The following is a 15,277-nucleotide window of genomic DNA, read 5'->3' on the forward strand; positions in this document are numbered from 1 at the left end:
TTATTTTTTAAAATAACCTTTTTCCCCTTCTACCTACCTCCTCCTTTCTCTCACTCTCATCATAGTCAGGTTCACTATGTTAACAAATATAATTTCGTTCAAAGTTTTGGTAGATTAGCAAAACTATACATTTTTGGAATATTCAGAGCATGCGGAATCCAAAAATTAATGTTTACATTTGCGGAGACACCTTTGCGAAAATGACACTCAGGACAGTGATGAAGATAGTCAGGTTCACTATGTTAACAAATATAATTTCTTTCAAAATTTTGGGATTAGCAAACCTATACATTTTTGGAATCTTCAGAGCATGGAGAATCTGAAAATCAATGTTGGCATTTGCACAGACACCTGCATGGCCGCCATTTTGGATTTTGAAAATGGCCGCCATAAAATACATATTTTGCGCGATCTCGGCTTCTAGTCAACCTAGAGACTTAATTAAATATGCTAATCCTATGTTTTCTGGGTCAAGGAATCCAATAAAGGCCTCAAAATAGTGCTCAGGATTATAGAAAAGCAACAAACAAAGGTAATTGAAAACCATTGTCTTTATATTTGTGATATAACTGTATTACATAATACATGATATTGCAAGTCCTTTGAAGTTATAGGTTGTTATAGGAAGTTATAGGTAGTATCAGATTGAACTATAAGTCCTATACACAGGATCTACGAGGCCTATACCGTTCAGGAATATGCTTTTACAGATCTTCATCACTGTCCTGAGTGTCATTTTCGCAAAGGTGCCTACTCAAATGTAAACATTAATTTTTGGATTCCGCATGCTCTGAATATTCCAAAAATGTATAGTTTTGCTAATCTACCAAAATTTTGAACGAAAAAACATAGTGAACCTGACTATCACGTTTGCCCACCACCTACAACACACCTTCTCTTGGGAGCCACGCCCCACAGAGGTTTTGCAAATACTGTATAATCAATCGATCGATTCATATTCAATTGAGAAAAAAATATATATACTGATGCTCTTTCCTCAATTATCCACACAAATCATTTGCCACTCACCTCTTACCCAGTGCAATGCAAAGCAGCTGGTCTTTGCTTTCTACAGTCCTTATCCTGCAGGCATTGCTGTCTCAGAGGCCAACTTTGGAAAAATCAAAATCACTAAACTCTGTATTTTCACGTGGCACCAGCCAAAGGCTTTTGAAGGAAGCACGATCGCCACGCACTAGCTTTTCCTTCAGTCCTCCCCGGAACTAAAAGTTGGGACTGCCGAGATGTCCTGCTAATGAGAGCGGTACTTGGGGAAACACAAACAGAAAATTCCAAGTCCAGGAAGATAATCAGATTCATCAGCCGAGACGGTGGCCGTAGCTGGAGTACCGGCCACCACCGAGGCCGCAACATCCGGGCAGACGAACAAGAATGAAAAATGTTTTATCCCAAAGCGTGTGTAATCAAAATGGCTTGGCTTGTGCAGTGAAATGAATAATGTAATGATTCTATAATAAAATTACAATAATAAAGATGCTTCTTGCAGTGCCAATGATTTCAGTCACCTTTTCTCATAATTTACCAAAAGCAATGGCGTATTAATTTGCAAATCTATATATATATATATATATATATATTCTCTGTAGGTGATCCTGTCTGTCTGCTGTCTGTCTGTCTGTCTGTATGTATGTATGTCCGGGGGAGTGGCTTCAAGTCTGGGAGGGGCTTCAAAAACAAATATCCACCATTTTGTTTACTCGCATAGCTTTGAGGCCTCTTTTGTTAGGCCAGCGGTGTCTTGCTCTCTCTCACAGTTTTATTTAAACTCTAATTCGATATCTCATTTCATTTTTCACAGCCGCTAACATGGTTTTTGACTTGGTTGAAAAAAACGGGAATAAAATTTGATGAAAGTTACCGTTTATAGAACAAAATGCATTTTTAAAGCTTAAAGGCCTGTAACATAAAGGCCATTCATTGAGTCTCCCTCACGGCTTTATCTCGACTAATTCACCATCACAGTCACTGGGATGGTTCAAGTCTCAGTTTCAGCTTAAGCTGAGAAAATTGGCGACATGTATTCCAACAGCCGTTTTGAATGTGTCGACTGTTATGTGGGCACAGGCAAGGAGAGAGGGGAATGAGAGCGGAGAATGACAGAGTAGAATGAGCGAGGGGAAGGAGAGAGGGGAAGGAGAGGAGAGAACGTTCCCAGGACTTCGTTATTTAAATTATTACATAGTAAAAATACAGCGACTGAATACTGAAGTTCGGGATCCAATCGAAGTGTAATTATATTTTTCCATATCCCTGGGGTGTACATACAGAGTTTGTTTTAAGTGAGTCAACTCTTTTCCAACCATGGAATTAAACAATACAGTACTTCAAAAATGTACATAATAATGTAAACTAACTATGGAATACAATATTTATTAATAACGTTTGGTTTTAATCTATTTTTACTTTGTAAAGCGAAAAGTTATCGATACATTCAAGTTTAAAAATGAAGAAGAGTCATGGGCTTTATAGGCCTACGACAGGCCTCGGTATGCTCTGTATGTCTGTGTGATCGGGATGTGCATTTTAAGACTCAATCAACACGTCTTCGATCATGAATTACTTTTTGAAGAAACAAAGGTACAAGGAAACCAAGTAATGCCTGTTTCGTTTGGAGCGATTATACACCGCCCAAAGAAAATGCATTTTATAACTACAGGAAATATAATCGTGAAATCTTTAATAAATTTTTTTTGGGTTTTCGCCCGAGTTTCTGTGTGTGTGTGTGTGACCCACTTCCCCCCGGTGTGTGTGTGACCCACTCCCCCCCCGCCCCCCCGTGTGTGTGTATCCCACTCCCCGTATGTGTGTCTGTGTGACTAAGAGAGACACAGAATTGTGAGGAACAGAAATGAAAAAAACGAGATGTGTTTGTGTGTGCGTGTGACCCACTCTCCTGTGGGTGATCCACTCCCTGGTGCAGTGTGCGTGATGTGGGAGGGATGGGGGTGGGGAGGGAGAGGATTTGAGCTCTTGAAGTCACATTTTACATGAGATGTAATGACACATTTCAAACTGTATTTCCCATGTGCACGCACATGCATTCACATGTTATCAGAAGTAAATAAATTGTGTCAATTACATCATTTGTGGATCTGATAAATTGCCAATAAACATTTTATAAAACTGAATGTGCAGCATCGAAATGAAGATGTCCAAATGTCACACACGTCCATGCCCGTGGGATTCGCATGGGTGACCCCACTAGTAGATAATATTAGTATTGAATGTCTATTAGAAATTCAAGTGCCATTGGAAATGTGATGGTAACAACTTGTCTCATATTCGTGGAGCTGATGGGGCTACTGCAGTGATCGTAGACCAGAAAAGGTACCAACGCAGCAAGCTGGTCTAACCCTCCAGGGACTGTGGAGTTTGCCAGAATACTGGCAACGCAAGCTCAAACCTTATAAAGAATACCATGTAATGGACAAACGAGTTTAATGGCCCTGCTGGAAGATAGCAATAATGCAACTTATGTTGGTGGTTTAAGTGGGTTGACCATTGTATTTTGGAAATAAAATCTCAACACCAGCACTCCACTCCCATGCCCTTTACCCACAAGCTTTACCCTCCTGATCCTCTGACTGCTATATGTAATGATGCAAGGAACAGCATGTTCTGCTTGCTTTGGCCAAGCTTTTGATTTACTGAGATTTTTCTGTACAAAGCATTTTCCTGTGCTTTTATGATAATGGTCCAAGTAAAGTGTATTTGTACATATTTATCAACATTATAATGCATCTGGCAGGTGTTTTGATAAATCTAAACGTGAATCTTGCACACAAAATGGATAATTCAATTTACCTGTGCATTGTGCTATTAATTTATCTACAAAAGCAATTTTCCCCAGCGCATGAAGAGTATGTCCAGGATTGTCAAATAAATGGCACTCTGGGCTTCTATTTGAAGTTCCCACCATTCTTGCTAGCTTTTAAACCTTGTTCTTGCTTGTTCCTTCCCACCTCCGGGCTGGGTGGCTGATACATTTCCTTGAGCAGGAACAAGGCCGTATCCTCAGACTCCCTAGAACAAACAAAACATTGACATTAGGAACCGCCAACCCACGATGGAAACAGCATGCTGAATATGCCAAGATAGTCAGAGTAATCAGTACCAGTAACAGAGGTGGCTTTGAAGAGCGAAGAGGTACTCGTTCACGCTTTCAATAGGTGCTTCTTGTAAAACAAAATCCACTCGATGGCCTCTGTTCAGGCGTCCCATTGGTGCTTCCTCTGCTCCATCGAGCTTTTCAATCTCACTGCTGTCCGAATTTGTTTCAGGAGCTAGCCCTGGCTCATGGTTAGATTTACCTTTTACAGCAGATTCTTTGACATACATTTCTGCTGCATTTTCCTCATTCTCTTTTTCTGACTTTTTCCCAGACTCTCTTTGATTTTCACCCACACCCTGGTGTCGACCACCCATCGCTCCCTCCTCTTCCTTTTGCGTAACCTCTTCTGCAGTTTCTCCTCTTCGAGCGAGCTGGTACTGTAGAGCTTTCCAGGCAGCACGAAGTGGTACACTGATACGAAGGATAGCAGCACGAACTTCGCGATGCAAGCGCTCTCGGCCTCTGCACAAGGCATGGGAATATAGAAGGGAGAAATTACATTACAAAATAGAGTTCATGAGAACATTTTACCCCAAGCAGTGTTCAAGTAAACAATTCAATTGATATACAATTTATTTTTAGAAGATTTTAGAAGATTTTAAAGGTCGTGTAAAAAATTCCAGAAGTTTAGCAATGTTGATGCAGATTTATACACCACCTTATTTAACATGTCTAAGAACTGGTAACGGAAGGGTTTGGAAAGTGCCAAAAAGGCGATTTGTGTTCTTTAGTGTTCAAGTATATAATTCAATTGAAATAAAAGGGAGACTTTAAAGGTCGTAGAAAGAAAAAAAATCCAGAGGTTTTCTGCTGTTGATGCAGTGTCTTATACACCACCGTATTTTAACACATTACATTAGTTATTTGTTCCTGTTGCTTGTGTCCTTTGTCAGGGAGACAGAGTGAAAAATTATCATGCTCCTCTCTGCACATGTGCAATTGGGATGAATGCAGAGCCAAAGTACTGCTAAACTATAGTTTTGTTTTCTGATTCATGTTCCAATTAATGTTCAAGTAATTAATGTTAATGTTCTTAATTAATGTTCAATTAAGGGAACTGAGTACCCTCGTCCCTCTATACAAGGGGAAAGGTGACCCTCTGGAGTGTGGCTCGTACCGAGCGATAAAGTTATTGGAGCATGGAATTAAGGTATTGGAAAGGGTGTTGGAGAGGAGGATAAGGAAGAAGGTGAAGATCGACGAAATGCAGTTTGGATTTATGCCAGGAAGAGGAATGACAGACACGCTCTTTATTGTGAGGCAGTTGCAGTTGAAGTACATGGAGAAGAGGAAGAAGTTGTTTCTTGGGTTTGTTGATCTGGAGAAAGCATTCGATAGGGTTCCACGCAAAGAATTGACATGGGCATTGAGGAAGTTAGGAGTGGAGGAATGGTTGATCAGAGTAGTGATGGCAATGTACAAAAGAGCACGCACAGCTGTAAGGACGAAGGACGGGAACAGTGGTGAGTTTGAGGTGAAGGTGGGAGTGCATCAGGGGTCGGTACTAAGTCCACTACTATTTGTAGCTGTGATGGAGGTGCTGGCTCAGAACGTAAAGGAGGGTTTACTGTGGGAGTTGTTGTATGCAGATGATCTGGTGTTGATTGCGGAAAGTATGGATGGACTGAAGGAAAATATGAACAAGTGGAAGGAATGTATGGAGACAAAAGGTCTGAAGGTGAATATCGGAAAGACGAAGGTGATGGCAAGTGGTAAAGCATGTGGTGAGGTGGAAAGAACTGGGAAGTGGCCGTGTGCTGTGTGCAGGAAGGGTGTCGGAGTGAACTCCATTCAATGTACAATCATCAAAAATGCAGTGGTCTGAGAGGGTCATTAACCAGTGTGGCAGCTACATTCAAATGTAAGGTGTGCACAGAGGGAGCTGCAGATGGAGGGAAATGTTGAGTTGGATCTTGGAGACGGCACGAAGCTGGAAGGTGTGAAAACATTTTGCTACCTCGGAGACATTCTGAATGGAGAAGGTGGATCAGACTCGGCAACGGTTGCTAGAGTGAGATGTGCATGGAAGAAGTTTCGGGAACTGAGTGGCGTGCTGATGAGGAGGGGAGTGTCGTTGAAGCTGAAGGGAAAGGTGTATGCTGCATGTGTGAGAAGTGTTATGATTTATGGGAGCGAGACATGGGCAATGAACGTAGAGCAGCAACGAAGGCTGGAAAGAGTGGAAATGCGAATGGTTCGGTGGATGTGTGGAGTATCGTTGAGAGAGAGGAAGACAAATGATGAATTGCAAAAGATGATGGGAATAGACCCTGTAATTGATGATGTGAAGAGGAACAGGTTGAGATAGTTTGGTCATGTGTTGAGGAAGGATGAAAGTGACTCGTTGAGAAGAGTGATGGAAATGAATGTAGAAGGAAGTAGAGGACGGGCAAAACTGAGAAAGACTTGGCTAAAGATGGTGGAAGAAGAAATGCGGGCAAGCGGGTTAACAAGGAGAGATGCAAAAAATAGGGCAAAATGGAGAAGATTGTCATGGGGACCGCAAGGCTAACCCCCGCTCTAGCAGGGAAAATGGCCTTAAAATGCATGTTGTTGTTTGTTGTTGTTCCAATTAATGTTCAAGATGTGACATCAAATTGAAATGAAGTTGATCCTCGATCATAAACTGAAGTTTGTAGACACACAGATGGACAGACAGACAGAAGTGAACCATCTGCTTAACGCCACTTTTCGTTTCATGTGCACGGGTTAAAAACTGAATAACATTATTGTAACAGTAACGGATTTGGCACTTCTGTGGTTGTGGTTTTCATCCACTTGAAACATTTCTGGTTATGTATTATTATTATTATTATTATTGGGATTTGAAGGAAACGGCGATTATTGTTATTAAAAGGTAAGGTTATTGTTGTTAAAAGGCAAAAAGGGTTAATATTTTAAATGAAACAGGAAACCGGATCGAGAACCGGAAGACGACGAGGGAGAAGAAGAAGGAGGCGTGGCGAGAAAAGTGGGACAAGACGCGTGTCTTGAAGCTCCGTAGCGAGCGTGATCGAACGAAAGTCGCGAGTGAACTTTGAGTTTCCTTGAAAGGAATTTCCTGCGATAGGTGTTATCGCTGGAGGATTGAGAAACCTGCGTAGTCAGGTATAGGTGTTGAGGTTCCGAAGAATCCTCGCCAGGTCGCTTCGACTCAAGTAAGAGCCGTCGGCCATTTTGAACCTCGCGCTTCGTTCACCGGAAAAGGTTTTGCTACGCGCCAGCTTTTCTCACCATCCTGTCGTCTGCCGGGGATGTGTGTGCGCAAAAGCGGCATTTGAAGATTACGTGGCGGTTCGCTGATTGAACGGTGAATGTGCACGTCTGGATCGCGCCTTTGGGATTTCCCTTTCCGACGCCAGTTTGCTTTTTGTTTGGACCACGTGACGGTCCACGCTTTACCTACACCTCATCACCTCATCGCCTCTTCGCCTCATCACTACTCGCAGGAGGGGATCACCTTTGAGTTATAGAGACATTGAGGAGCGTTCTTTTTCATTCACTGGAAGCGCAGTGAGTTATCTTACTTTAGTTGATGGTACCATCTTAAGATGTATTGAGTGCACTTTTGATTGCTATTGGTTGTACCATTATTCTTGTGTGTGATTTTTAATACAACATTTGTTCGTTTATAATCATTGGTGCGGTTTCACTATTGTTTACTGACACAGAATAACATATTTTTCTACCGTGGCTCCTCTCGGGGTTCAGAGGTTACCGAAACCAGGAGATTGCAGAGGACCCCGTAACAGAAATTGGGGGCTCGTCCAATTGACTCGTGGGCTCGAAATTGGGTCTTCGTCCAGGATAAAATTCCCTAATAACATCCGTTCGGGATTGACCCAGATTGAAATTGGGGGTTCGTACTGTGGAGAAATTGGGGGCTCGGCTTTGCTGATTAAATTCCCTAAATCTTGTACTGTGGATTAAATTCCCTAAATTTCATCCGGGAAAGAATTCCCTAACATTCCCAGAATTCCCAAATTTGGAATTTTTTCCAATATTCCCAAATTTTTCAAGAAATTGGAAAAATTTTGTGTGAAGGTTAACAGGTGTTAACGGATAGTCACCATGGTGTTTGTCGCAGGAAAGTTTGCGGCGTCCCCTAGTGAGGCACAGTTCCAAGCATTAAAAAAATCGGAACTCTTAATATTGGCCAGACTCTCCACGGCATCGAAGTTTGAGTGTTTTCCCATTCTTGTCTTTGTCAAATTTCCACTGGTTATTTTGCTGTGTACGTGTTATTGTGTGTTTCTAGTTGGTGTTGGTTTGTGGTTCGTGCAAACTTGTGTGTAATTAATCGTTTTCTGGGTCGTACCTCGTGCGCGGCCTGGTGACTTGGGGCTTCCCTCCCCCCGTCGGTGTTTTGTCGGTTTGTGTTATTTCCTTCGCTGTATTGCTTGTTTCTTTTATTTAGTTTTCTCCCCCTCACGTCACCTCCCTAGACAAAGAATTCTATATTGATTCTTTCTCTCCTCCCGGACACGTGCTTGTTCGCTCTCCTCCTCGTCTCGGCTTGTGCCCCGCCCCCTGTATCTCGTTTTTCTTCTGCCTCTGCCCCTTCTTTCTCAAATCCACGTTCTCGCTTGGAGACTTTTCCCGGTTTGTTTTTCATGGTTCTGTTTGGATATTGTTGGAATATGTTTAAACCGCAGCTGTGATGCTGACGCCACCCCCCCCCCCCCCCCCCAGAATTTCCATGTTTTAAACGTTTCCCAGTGTGTACCCTGGTCAGAATAGGTACACCGTATCCCTGCGTGTCGTAAGAGACGACTAAGAGGGTTGGCATCAGGAAGGGCATCCGGCCATAAAAACATTGCGTCAAAAAGAGAACCATGACAATTACAAGTACATATGGGCAGGGTGCAGCCCGAAGTGGAGATCGGTTTCTGAGGTTTGGGACATGGAATGTAGGGACAATGACAGGGAGATCAGGAGAAGTGGTGGAAGTATTGGTCAGAAGAAGAGTGGACATATGTTGTGTGCAAGAGACGAGATGGAAGGGAAGTGGTGTGAGAATGGTGAAGGGTAGGCAGGGACAGAAATACAAGTTTGTGTGGCAAGGGTGCCCGGAGGGCGTGAATGGTGTTGGTGTCCTGTTTTCTGAGGAGTTTGTAGACAGTGTGGTGAGTGTGACTAGAGTGAGTGATAGGTTGATGATGGTGAAAATGATGATTGGAAAGCTCTTGGTGAACGTCATCTCGGGATATGCTCCGCAGGTTGGTCGAAGCGATGAAGAGAAGGACAAGTTCTGGTGTGCGATAGAGAAGCTGATGGAAAACGTGAAAGATGAGGAAGTTGTTGTGGTGGGAGGAGACCTGAATGGACATGTGGGAAGGAGTATGGATGGTTTTGAGGAAGTTCATGGGGGTTACGGATATGGTGTGAGAAATGGAGAAGGTGAAAGGATTTTGGAGTTTGCTGATGGAGCTGATTTGTTGATTTGTAATACTCAGTTCCAGAAAGAGGATAATAAGCTTGTTACATACACGTCAGGTGGGTCGACGACAACCGTTGACTACCTGATGGTGCGTAGGCGAGATAGGGGGCACCTCCGGGACACAAAGGTGATCCCGGGGGAGGAGGCTGTTTCACAGCACCACTTGGTTGTCTGCGACATAAGGGTGAAAGGTGCGAGGAGAGCTCGGCGGGTGAAGTACCAACCGAGAATGAAGGTGTGGAGGTTGAAAGAGGTGACAGTAAGGGAGGCATTACAAGAGAGGCTGAGTAGGGTAGAGGATGATGTGGTTGAGCTTGAAAGTGTTTGGATGTCAATGAAAGCTAGTCTGTTGGGAGCCGTTGGTGAGGTATGTGGATGGACAAAAGGACCACCGAGGCACTCGGAAACATGGTGGTGGGATGTTGAAGTTGGAAAGAGGATTGACGAGAAGAGGAAGAAGTTCAAGGAGTGGCAGAAGGCGAAGGGTACGGGAGCAGAAACAGCAGAGCATGAAAGTTATAAGGCAGCCAGGAAGGCTGCAAAGAAAGAGGTAGCAAAGGCGCAGGAGGCATGTAGGAAAATGTTCGGAGAACGCTTGGATTCGGAAGAGGGTCAGAAATCAGTGTTCAGGATTGCAAAGCACATAGTGAAAGAGAGGTGTGATGTGATGGGGGTGAGTTGCTTGAAGGATGAAGTGGGACAAATCGTTGTCGACCCAGATGGAATTAAAGGAAGATGGAAAAGATATATGGAAATGCTGTTGAATACTGAGAATGAATGGGATGGCAACATAGAGAGTAACCCAGTTTTAGGACCGGCAGAGAAGATAACTGAGAAGGAAGTTGAGGAAGCGATAAAAGCAATGAAGAGTGGAAAAGCGGGAGGGCCGACGGGAGTTGTGGGAGATATGTTGAAGGCAGCAGGAAGTTGGGGTGTGAAGAGAATGACAGAGATCTGTAATCTGGTGGTGAAAGAAGGCCGCATTCCAGTGGATTGGGAACTGAGTACCCTCGTCCCTCTATACAAGGGGAAAGGTGACCCTCTGGAGTGTGGCTCCTACCGAGCGATAAAGTTATTGGAGCATGGAATGAAGGTATTGGAAAGGATGTTGGAGAGGAGGATAAGGAAGAAAGTGAAGATCGACGAAATGCAGTTTGGATTTATGCCAGGAAGAGGAACGACAGATGCGCTTTTCATTGTGAGGCAGTTGCAGGCGAAGTACATGGATAAGAGGAAGAAGTTGTTTTTTGGGTTTGTTGATCTGGAGAAAGCATTCGATAGGGTTCCACGCAAAGTATTGACATGGGAATTGAGGAAGTTAGGAGTGGAGGAATGGTTGATCAGAGTAGTGATGGCAATGTACAAAAGAGCGCGCACAGCTGTAAGGACGAAGGACGGGAACAGTGGTGAGTTTGGGGTGAAGGTGGGAGTGCATCAGGGGTCGGTACTAAGTCCACTACTATTTGTAGCTGTGATGGAGGTGCTGGCTCAGAACGTAAAGGAGGGTTTACCGTGGGAGTTGTTGTATGCAGATGATCTGGTGTTGATTGCGGAAAGTATGGATGGACTGAAGGAAAAGATGAACAAGTGGAAGGAATGTATGGAGACAAAAGGTCTGAAGGTGAATATCGGAAAGACGAAGGTGATGGCAAGTGGTAAAGCATGTGGTGAGGTGCAAAGAACTGGGAAGTGGCCGTGTGCTGTGTGCAGGAAGGGTGTCGGAGTGAACTCCATTCAATGTACAATGTGCGCTGAGTGGGTTCATCAAAAATGTAGTGGTCTGAGAGGGTCATTAACCAGTGTGGCAGCTACATTCAAGTGTAAGGTGTGCACAGAGGGAGCTGCAGATGGAGGAAATGTTGAATTGGATCTGGGAGACGGCGTGAAGCTGGAAGGTGTGAAAACATTTTGCTACCTCGGAGACATGCTGAATGGAGAAGGTGGATCAGACTCAGCAACGGTTGCTCGAGTGAGATGTGCATGGAAGAAGTTTCGGGAACTGAGTGGCGTGCTGATGAGGAGGAGAGTATGGCTGAAGCTGAAGAGAAAGGTGTATGCTGCATGTGTGAGAAGTGTTATGATTTATGGGAGCGAGACATGGGTAATGAACGTAGAGCAGCAACGAAGGCTGGAAAGGGTGGAAATGCGAATGGTTCGATGGATGTGCGGAGTATCGTTGAGAGAGAGGAAGACAAATGATGAATTGCGAAAGATGATCGGAATATTGCCTGTGATTGATGCTGTGAAGAGGAACAAGTTGAGATGGTTTGGTCATGTGTTGAGGAAGGATGAAAATGACTGGTTGAGAAGAGTGATGGAAGTTAATGTAGAAGGAAGTAGAGGACGGGGAAGACCGAGAAAGACTTGGCTAAAGATGGTGGAAGAAGAAATGCGGGCAAGGGGGTTAACAAGGAGAGATGCAGAAAATAGGGCAAAATGGAGAAGATTGTCATGGGGACCGCAAGGCTAACCCCCGCTCTAGCAGGGAAAATGGCCTTAAAATGCATGTTGTTGTTGTTATGTTGTTGTTAATATTGGCCAGACATTTTAGCTTGGAGGTCCGAGCTAATATGAAGAAAGCAGAGATGCAGAGATTGGTGATAGAATCTCTGGTGGGACAAGGAACATGGAAAGAGGTAGCCTTGGATTGGTTACCCGAGGAACAAGAAAATGTGGAGCTCCGGAAAATGGAGATGCAATTGCAGAGCCAGGAAAGGTTAAAAGCAGAGGAAAGGAGAGCTGCAAGAGAACTCGAGGAAAGAAGAGCAGAGGAAAGGAGAACGGAAAGGGAATTCGAAGAAAGAGAGAGAAAAGGAAAGAGCAGAACAGGAAAGAGAACTCGAAGAGAGAAGAGAAAGGGAACAAGCAGAGGAAAGGAGAGCTGCAAGGGAACTCGAAGCAGAGGAGAGAAAAGCCGAAAGGGAGTTAAGGGAACGTGAAATGGCGCTTCAGCAGGAAATTAAAGTCAAGTAGCTGGATTTAATGAAAGAACGGGGAGAGGTACCATCCATGCCGGCTGGTTCGACAACTAGTCAGAACACCTGGGATGTTGGTAGACATGTGAGGCTGGGTTCCACTCTTCAATGAAAAGGATGAAGTCAAGTTTTTTTTGCACTTTCAGAAAGTGGCTCGAATGCTAAAATGGCCTGAGGAGTCCTGGACCATGTTAGTGCAAAGTGTTCTGGTGGGTAAAGCTCAAGATATTTATTCGGCTTTGCCGATTGACCAATGTGCAGATTATGAGATAGTGAAGAAAACCATTCTCAAAGCCTATGAATTGGTCCCTGAAGCTTACCGGCAAAAATTCCGGAATGCCAGGAAGAGGGAGAGTAAGACCCATGTGGAGTTTGCCAGAATGAAAGAAACCATGTTTGATCGGTGGTGTGATTCAAAAGGGGTTGGGAAAGACTTTGAACTATTGCGACAATTGATCCTGGTGGAGGAATTCCAACAGTGTGTCCATGAGGACATTAAAGTACATCTGGAGGAAAGGAAAGTACCAAAGTTGTATGAGGCAGCAACCATGGCAGATGACTATGCCTTAACACAAAGGATGGGGTCCCACAAACCTAACTTCTCGCCTAGACTTAGCCAGGGGAGTTATGGTACACGCGGGGCGGAGAAAGAATATTCATGGGGGCGACCTAGAGATGACTATGAGGACCAATCGGATACCACGACTCTTTGAAATCAGAAGACTACAGTTCCAAGACAGACCTATCTTCCGGGGGGCTCGAGGCAGACCACGAGGTTCTCCTTCGGGCCTACTTGCGCTTTTTGCAAAAAACCTGGACACTTGAGGTCCCAATGTTATGCTCTGGAAAGGGAAAATCAGGAGCGGAGTCAGACTAGTACAACTCCGAATGCAATGGCAAATGTGAGAAATCGCCCTCAAAAGGGTTACCAACCATTTATTTCAGAGGGGTTTGTGTCACTGGATGGAGACTCGACTAACCAGAGCCCTGTTAGGGTATTGAGGGACACAGGAGCACATCAATCTTTAATGCTTGAAGGCATTTTGCCATTGTCAGATAAGACGGCAACTGGTGGTAGTGTTCGTTTACAGGGGATTGGTGGCTGTGTTAGAGCTCCACTTCATGTCATCCATTTAGAGTCTGATTTGGTGTCAGGACCGGTCACCGTAGGTTTACAAGCCACTTTTCCAGTAGAGGGAGTATCTTTTGTTGTCGGGAATGATTTGGCCGGTGGTCAAGTTTCTGGTAACCCGATGGTTGTTAAAAAGCCTAGTATGGAAAATAACACCACACAAGTCAGGGATGGAGGCAATATTGGCAAGCTCTTTGTCGGTGGACTGAACTTCATAACAAGGGAAGAGGTTCTGACCTCTGTCTTCGGCAAATATGGACCGCTTTTGGAAGTGCGGCTGGTAAAAGACAGGGAAACGCAAAAGTCAAGAGGGTTGGCTTTGTCACGTTTGAAAACACAAAGGACGCCAAAGAGGCAGAGAAGGATTTGAATGGCAAGGATTTGGATGGTCGGACCATAGCCCTAGAGAAGGCAGGCCATAGGCATCGAGGGGGCTACAGAAGAGGAAAACGTGGCGGTAGTTTCAGGGCTGGCTATGGATCCCGGGGTAGTAGTCGTGGTTTTGGTGGTGGCCGCAGTCGATATTACTATGGAGGCTCCCAGAGTTACGGCAGCTCCCGAAGGGAGAATAATCAGGGTAGTGGCCGAGAAGGAGACCGTTATTCACGTGACTACAGTGACAAGTGGTCCAACCGTGATTATTAGGAAAGTTAGAAAGAGTTGAAGCATTGAATGCTGCAGAGCAGCCGAGCCAAGATTTCTACACGGATTAACCGTGAACGCCACGTTCCTAAAGGCGTCCATGGAGTGAACTTTCCTACACGGATTACCCGTGAACTCCACGTTCCTAAAGGCGTCCATGTAGTGAACTTTCCTACACGGACTAACCGTGAACTCCACGTTCCTAAAGGCGTCCATGTAGTGAATACTTCCAGGCCTCACCACCCAACCACCATGGAACCTGGCTCTCAGCTCGGCCTCCCGGAAAAAGTGCTATCGATTTGCTTGACTTTGGATTTTTGGTCAATCCCTTAACCTTCATTCAAAAGAAACTAAAAGTAAAAATCAGAGGTTGATGAGATGGAGTTTGGTTTTGCAATAGTTCAACTGGGAAATTGAACATGTAAGGGCAGGGACAATGTCGTGGCTGATGCTTTGTCCAGAGTGAATTAACTTTGGAAATCTCTGTGGGTTGTGTGAAATTTTGTTGCTTTATTTTTGGGAAATATTGATTCTTGTTGCTCACGGGAATTGATGATTTGGTTGTGAGCTTACTTTTGTTTGTTTAAAACGTTTGCCTGCAAAGAAAGTTTTCGCTGTGTTCAAACTTTCTTTCTTGCGGGGGGGGGGGGGGGGGGGGGGTGGAGGTTGTGGTTTTGGTTTTCATCCACTTGAAACATTTCTGGTTATGTATTATTATTTTTATTGGGGTTTGAAGGAAACGGCGATTATTGTTATTAAAAGGTAAGGTTATTGTTGTTAAAAGGCAAAAAGGGTTAATATTTTAAATGAAACAGGAAACCGGCTCGAGAACCGGAAGACGACGAGGGAGAAGAAGAAGGAGGCGTGGCGAGAAAAGTGGGACAAGATGCGTGTCTTGAACGAAAGTCGTGAGTGAACTGAGTTTCCTTGAAAGGAATTTCCTGCGATAGGTGTTA

At 44.3% G+C, this 15,277-nt stretch overlaps 1 protein-coding gene across 4 annotated transcripts in view; it reads right to left on the reverse strand.

Annotated features, from left to right (window-relative positions):
* Positions 1 to 3,014: 3,014 nt before the first annotated feature.
* The window catches only part of LOC137430082 (triacylglycerol hydrolase DDHD2), a 60,245-nt gene continuing 47,982 nt past the window's right edge, over positions 3,015 to 15,277 (reverse strand). For all 4 annotated transcript variants that reach the window (XM_068120614.2, XM_068120617.2, XM_068120616.2 and 1 more), the window contains 2 exons: positions 4,136 to 4,594; positions 3,015 to 4,044 (listed from right to left, as the gene is read on the reverse strand). In XM_068120614.2, coding sequence (XP_067976715.2) covers positions 3,921 to 4,044; positions 4,136 to 4,594 — 583 coding nt within the window. In that variant the 3' untranslated portion in view covers positions 3,015 to 3,920. The remainder of the gene's footprint in view (positions 4,045 to 4,135; positions 4,595 to 15,277) is intronic.

The sequence above is a fragment of the Myxine glutinosa genome, chromosome 6 (assembly GCF_964187855.1).
Source record: "Myxine glutinosa chromosome 6, kmMyxGlut1.1, whole genome shotgun sequence".
Lineage (NCBI taxonomy): Eukaryota > Metazoa > Chordata > Myxini > Myxiniformes > Myxinidae > Myxine > Myxine glutinosa.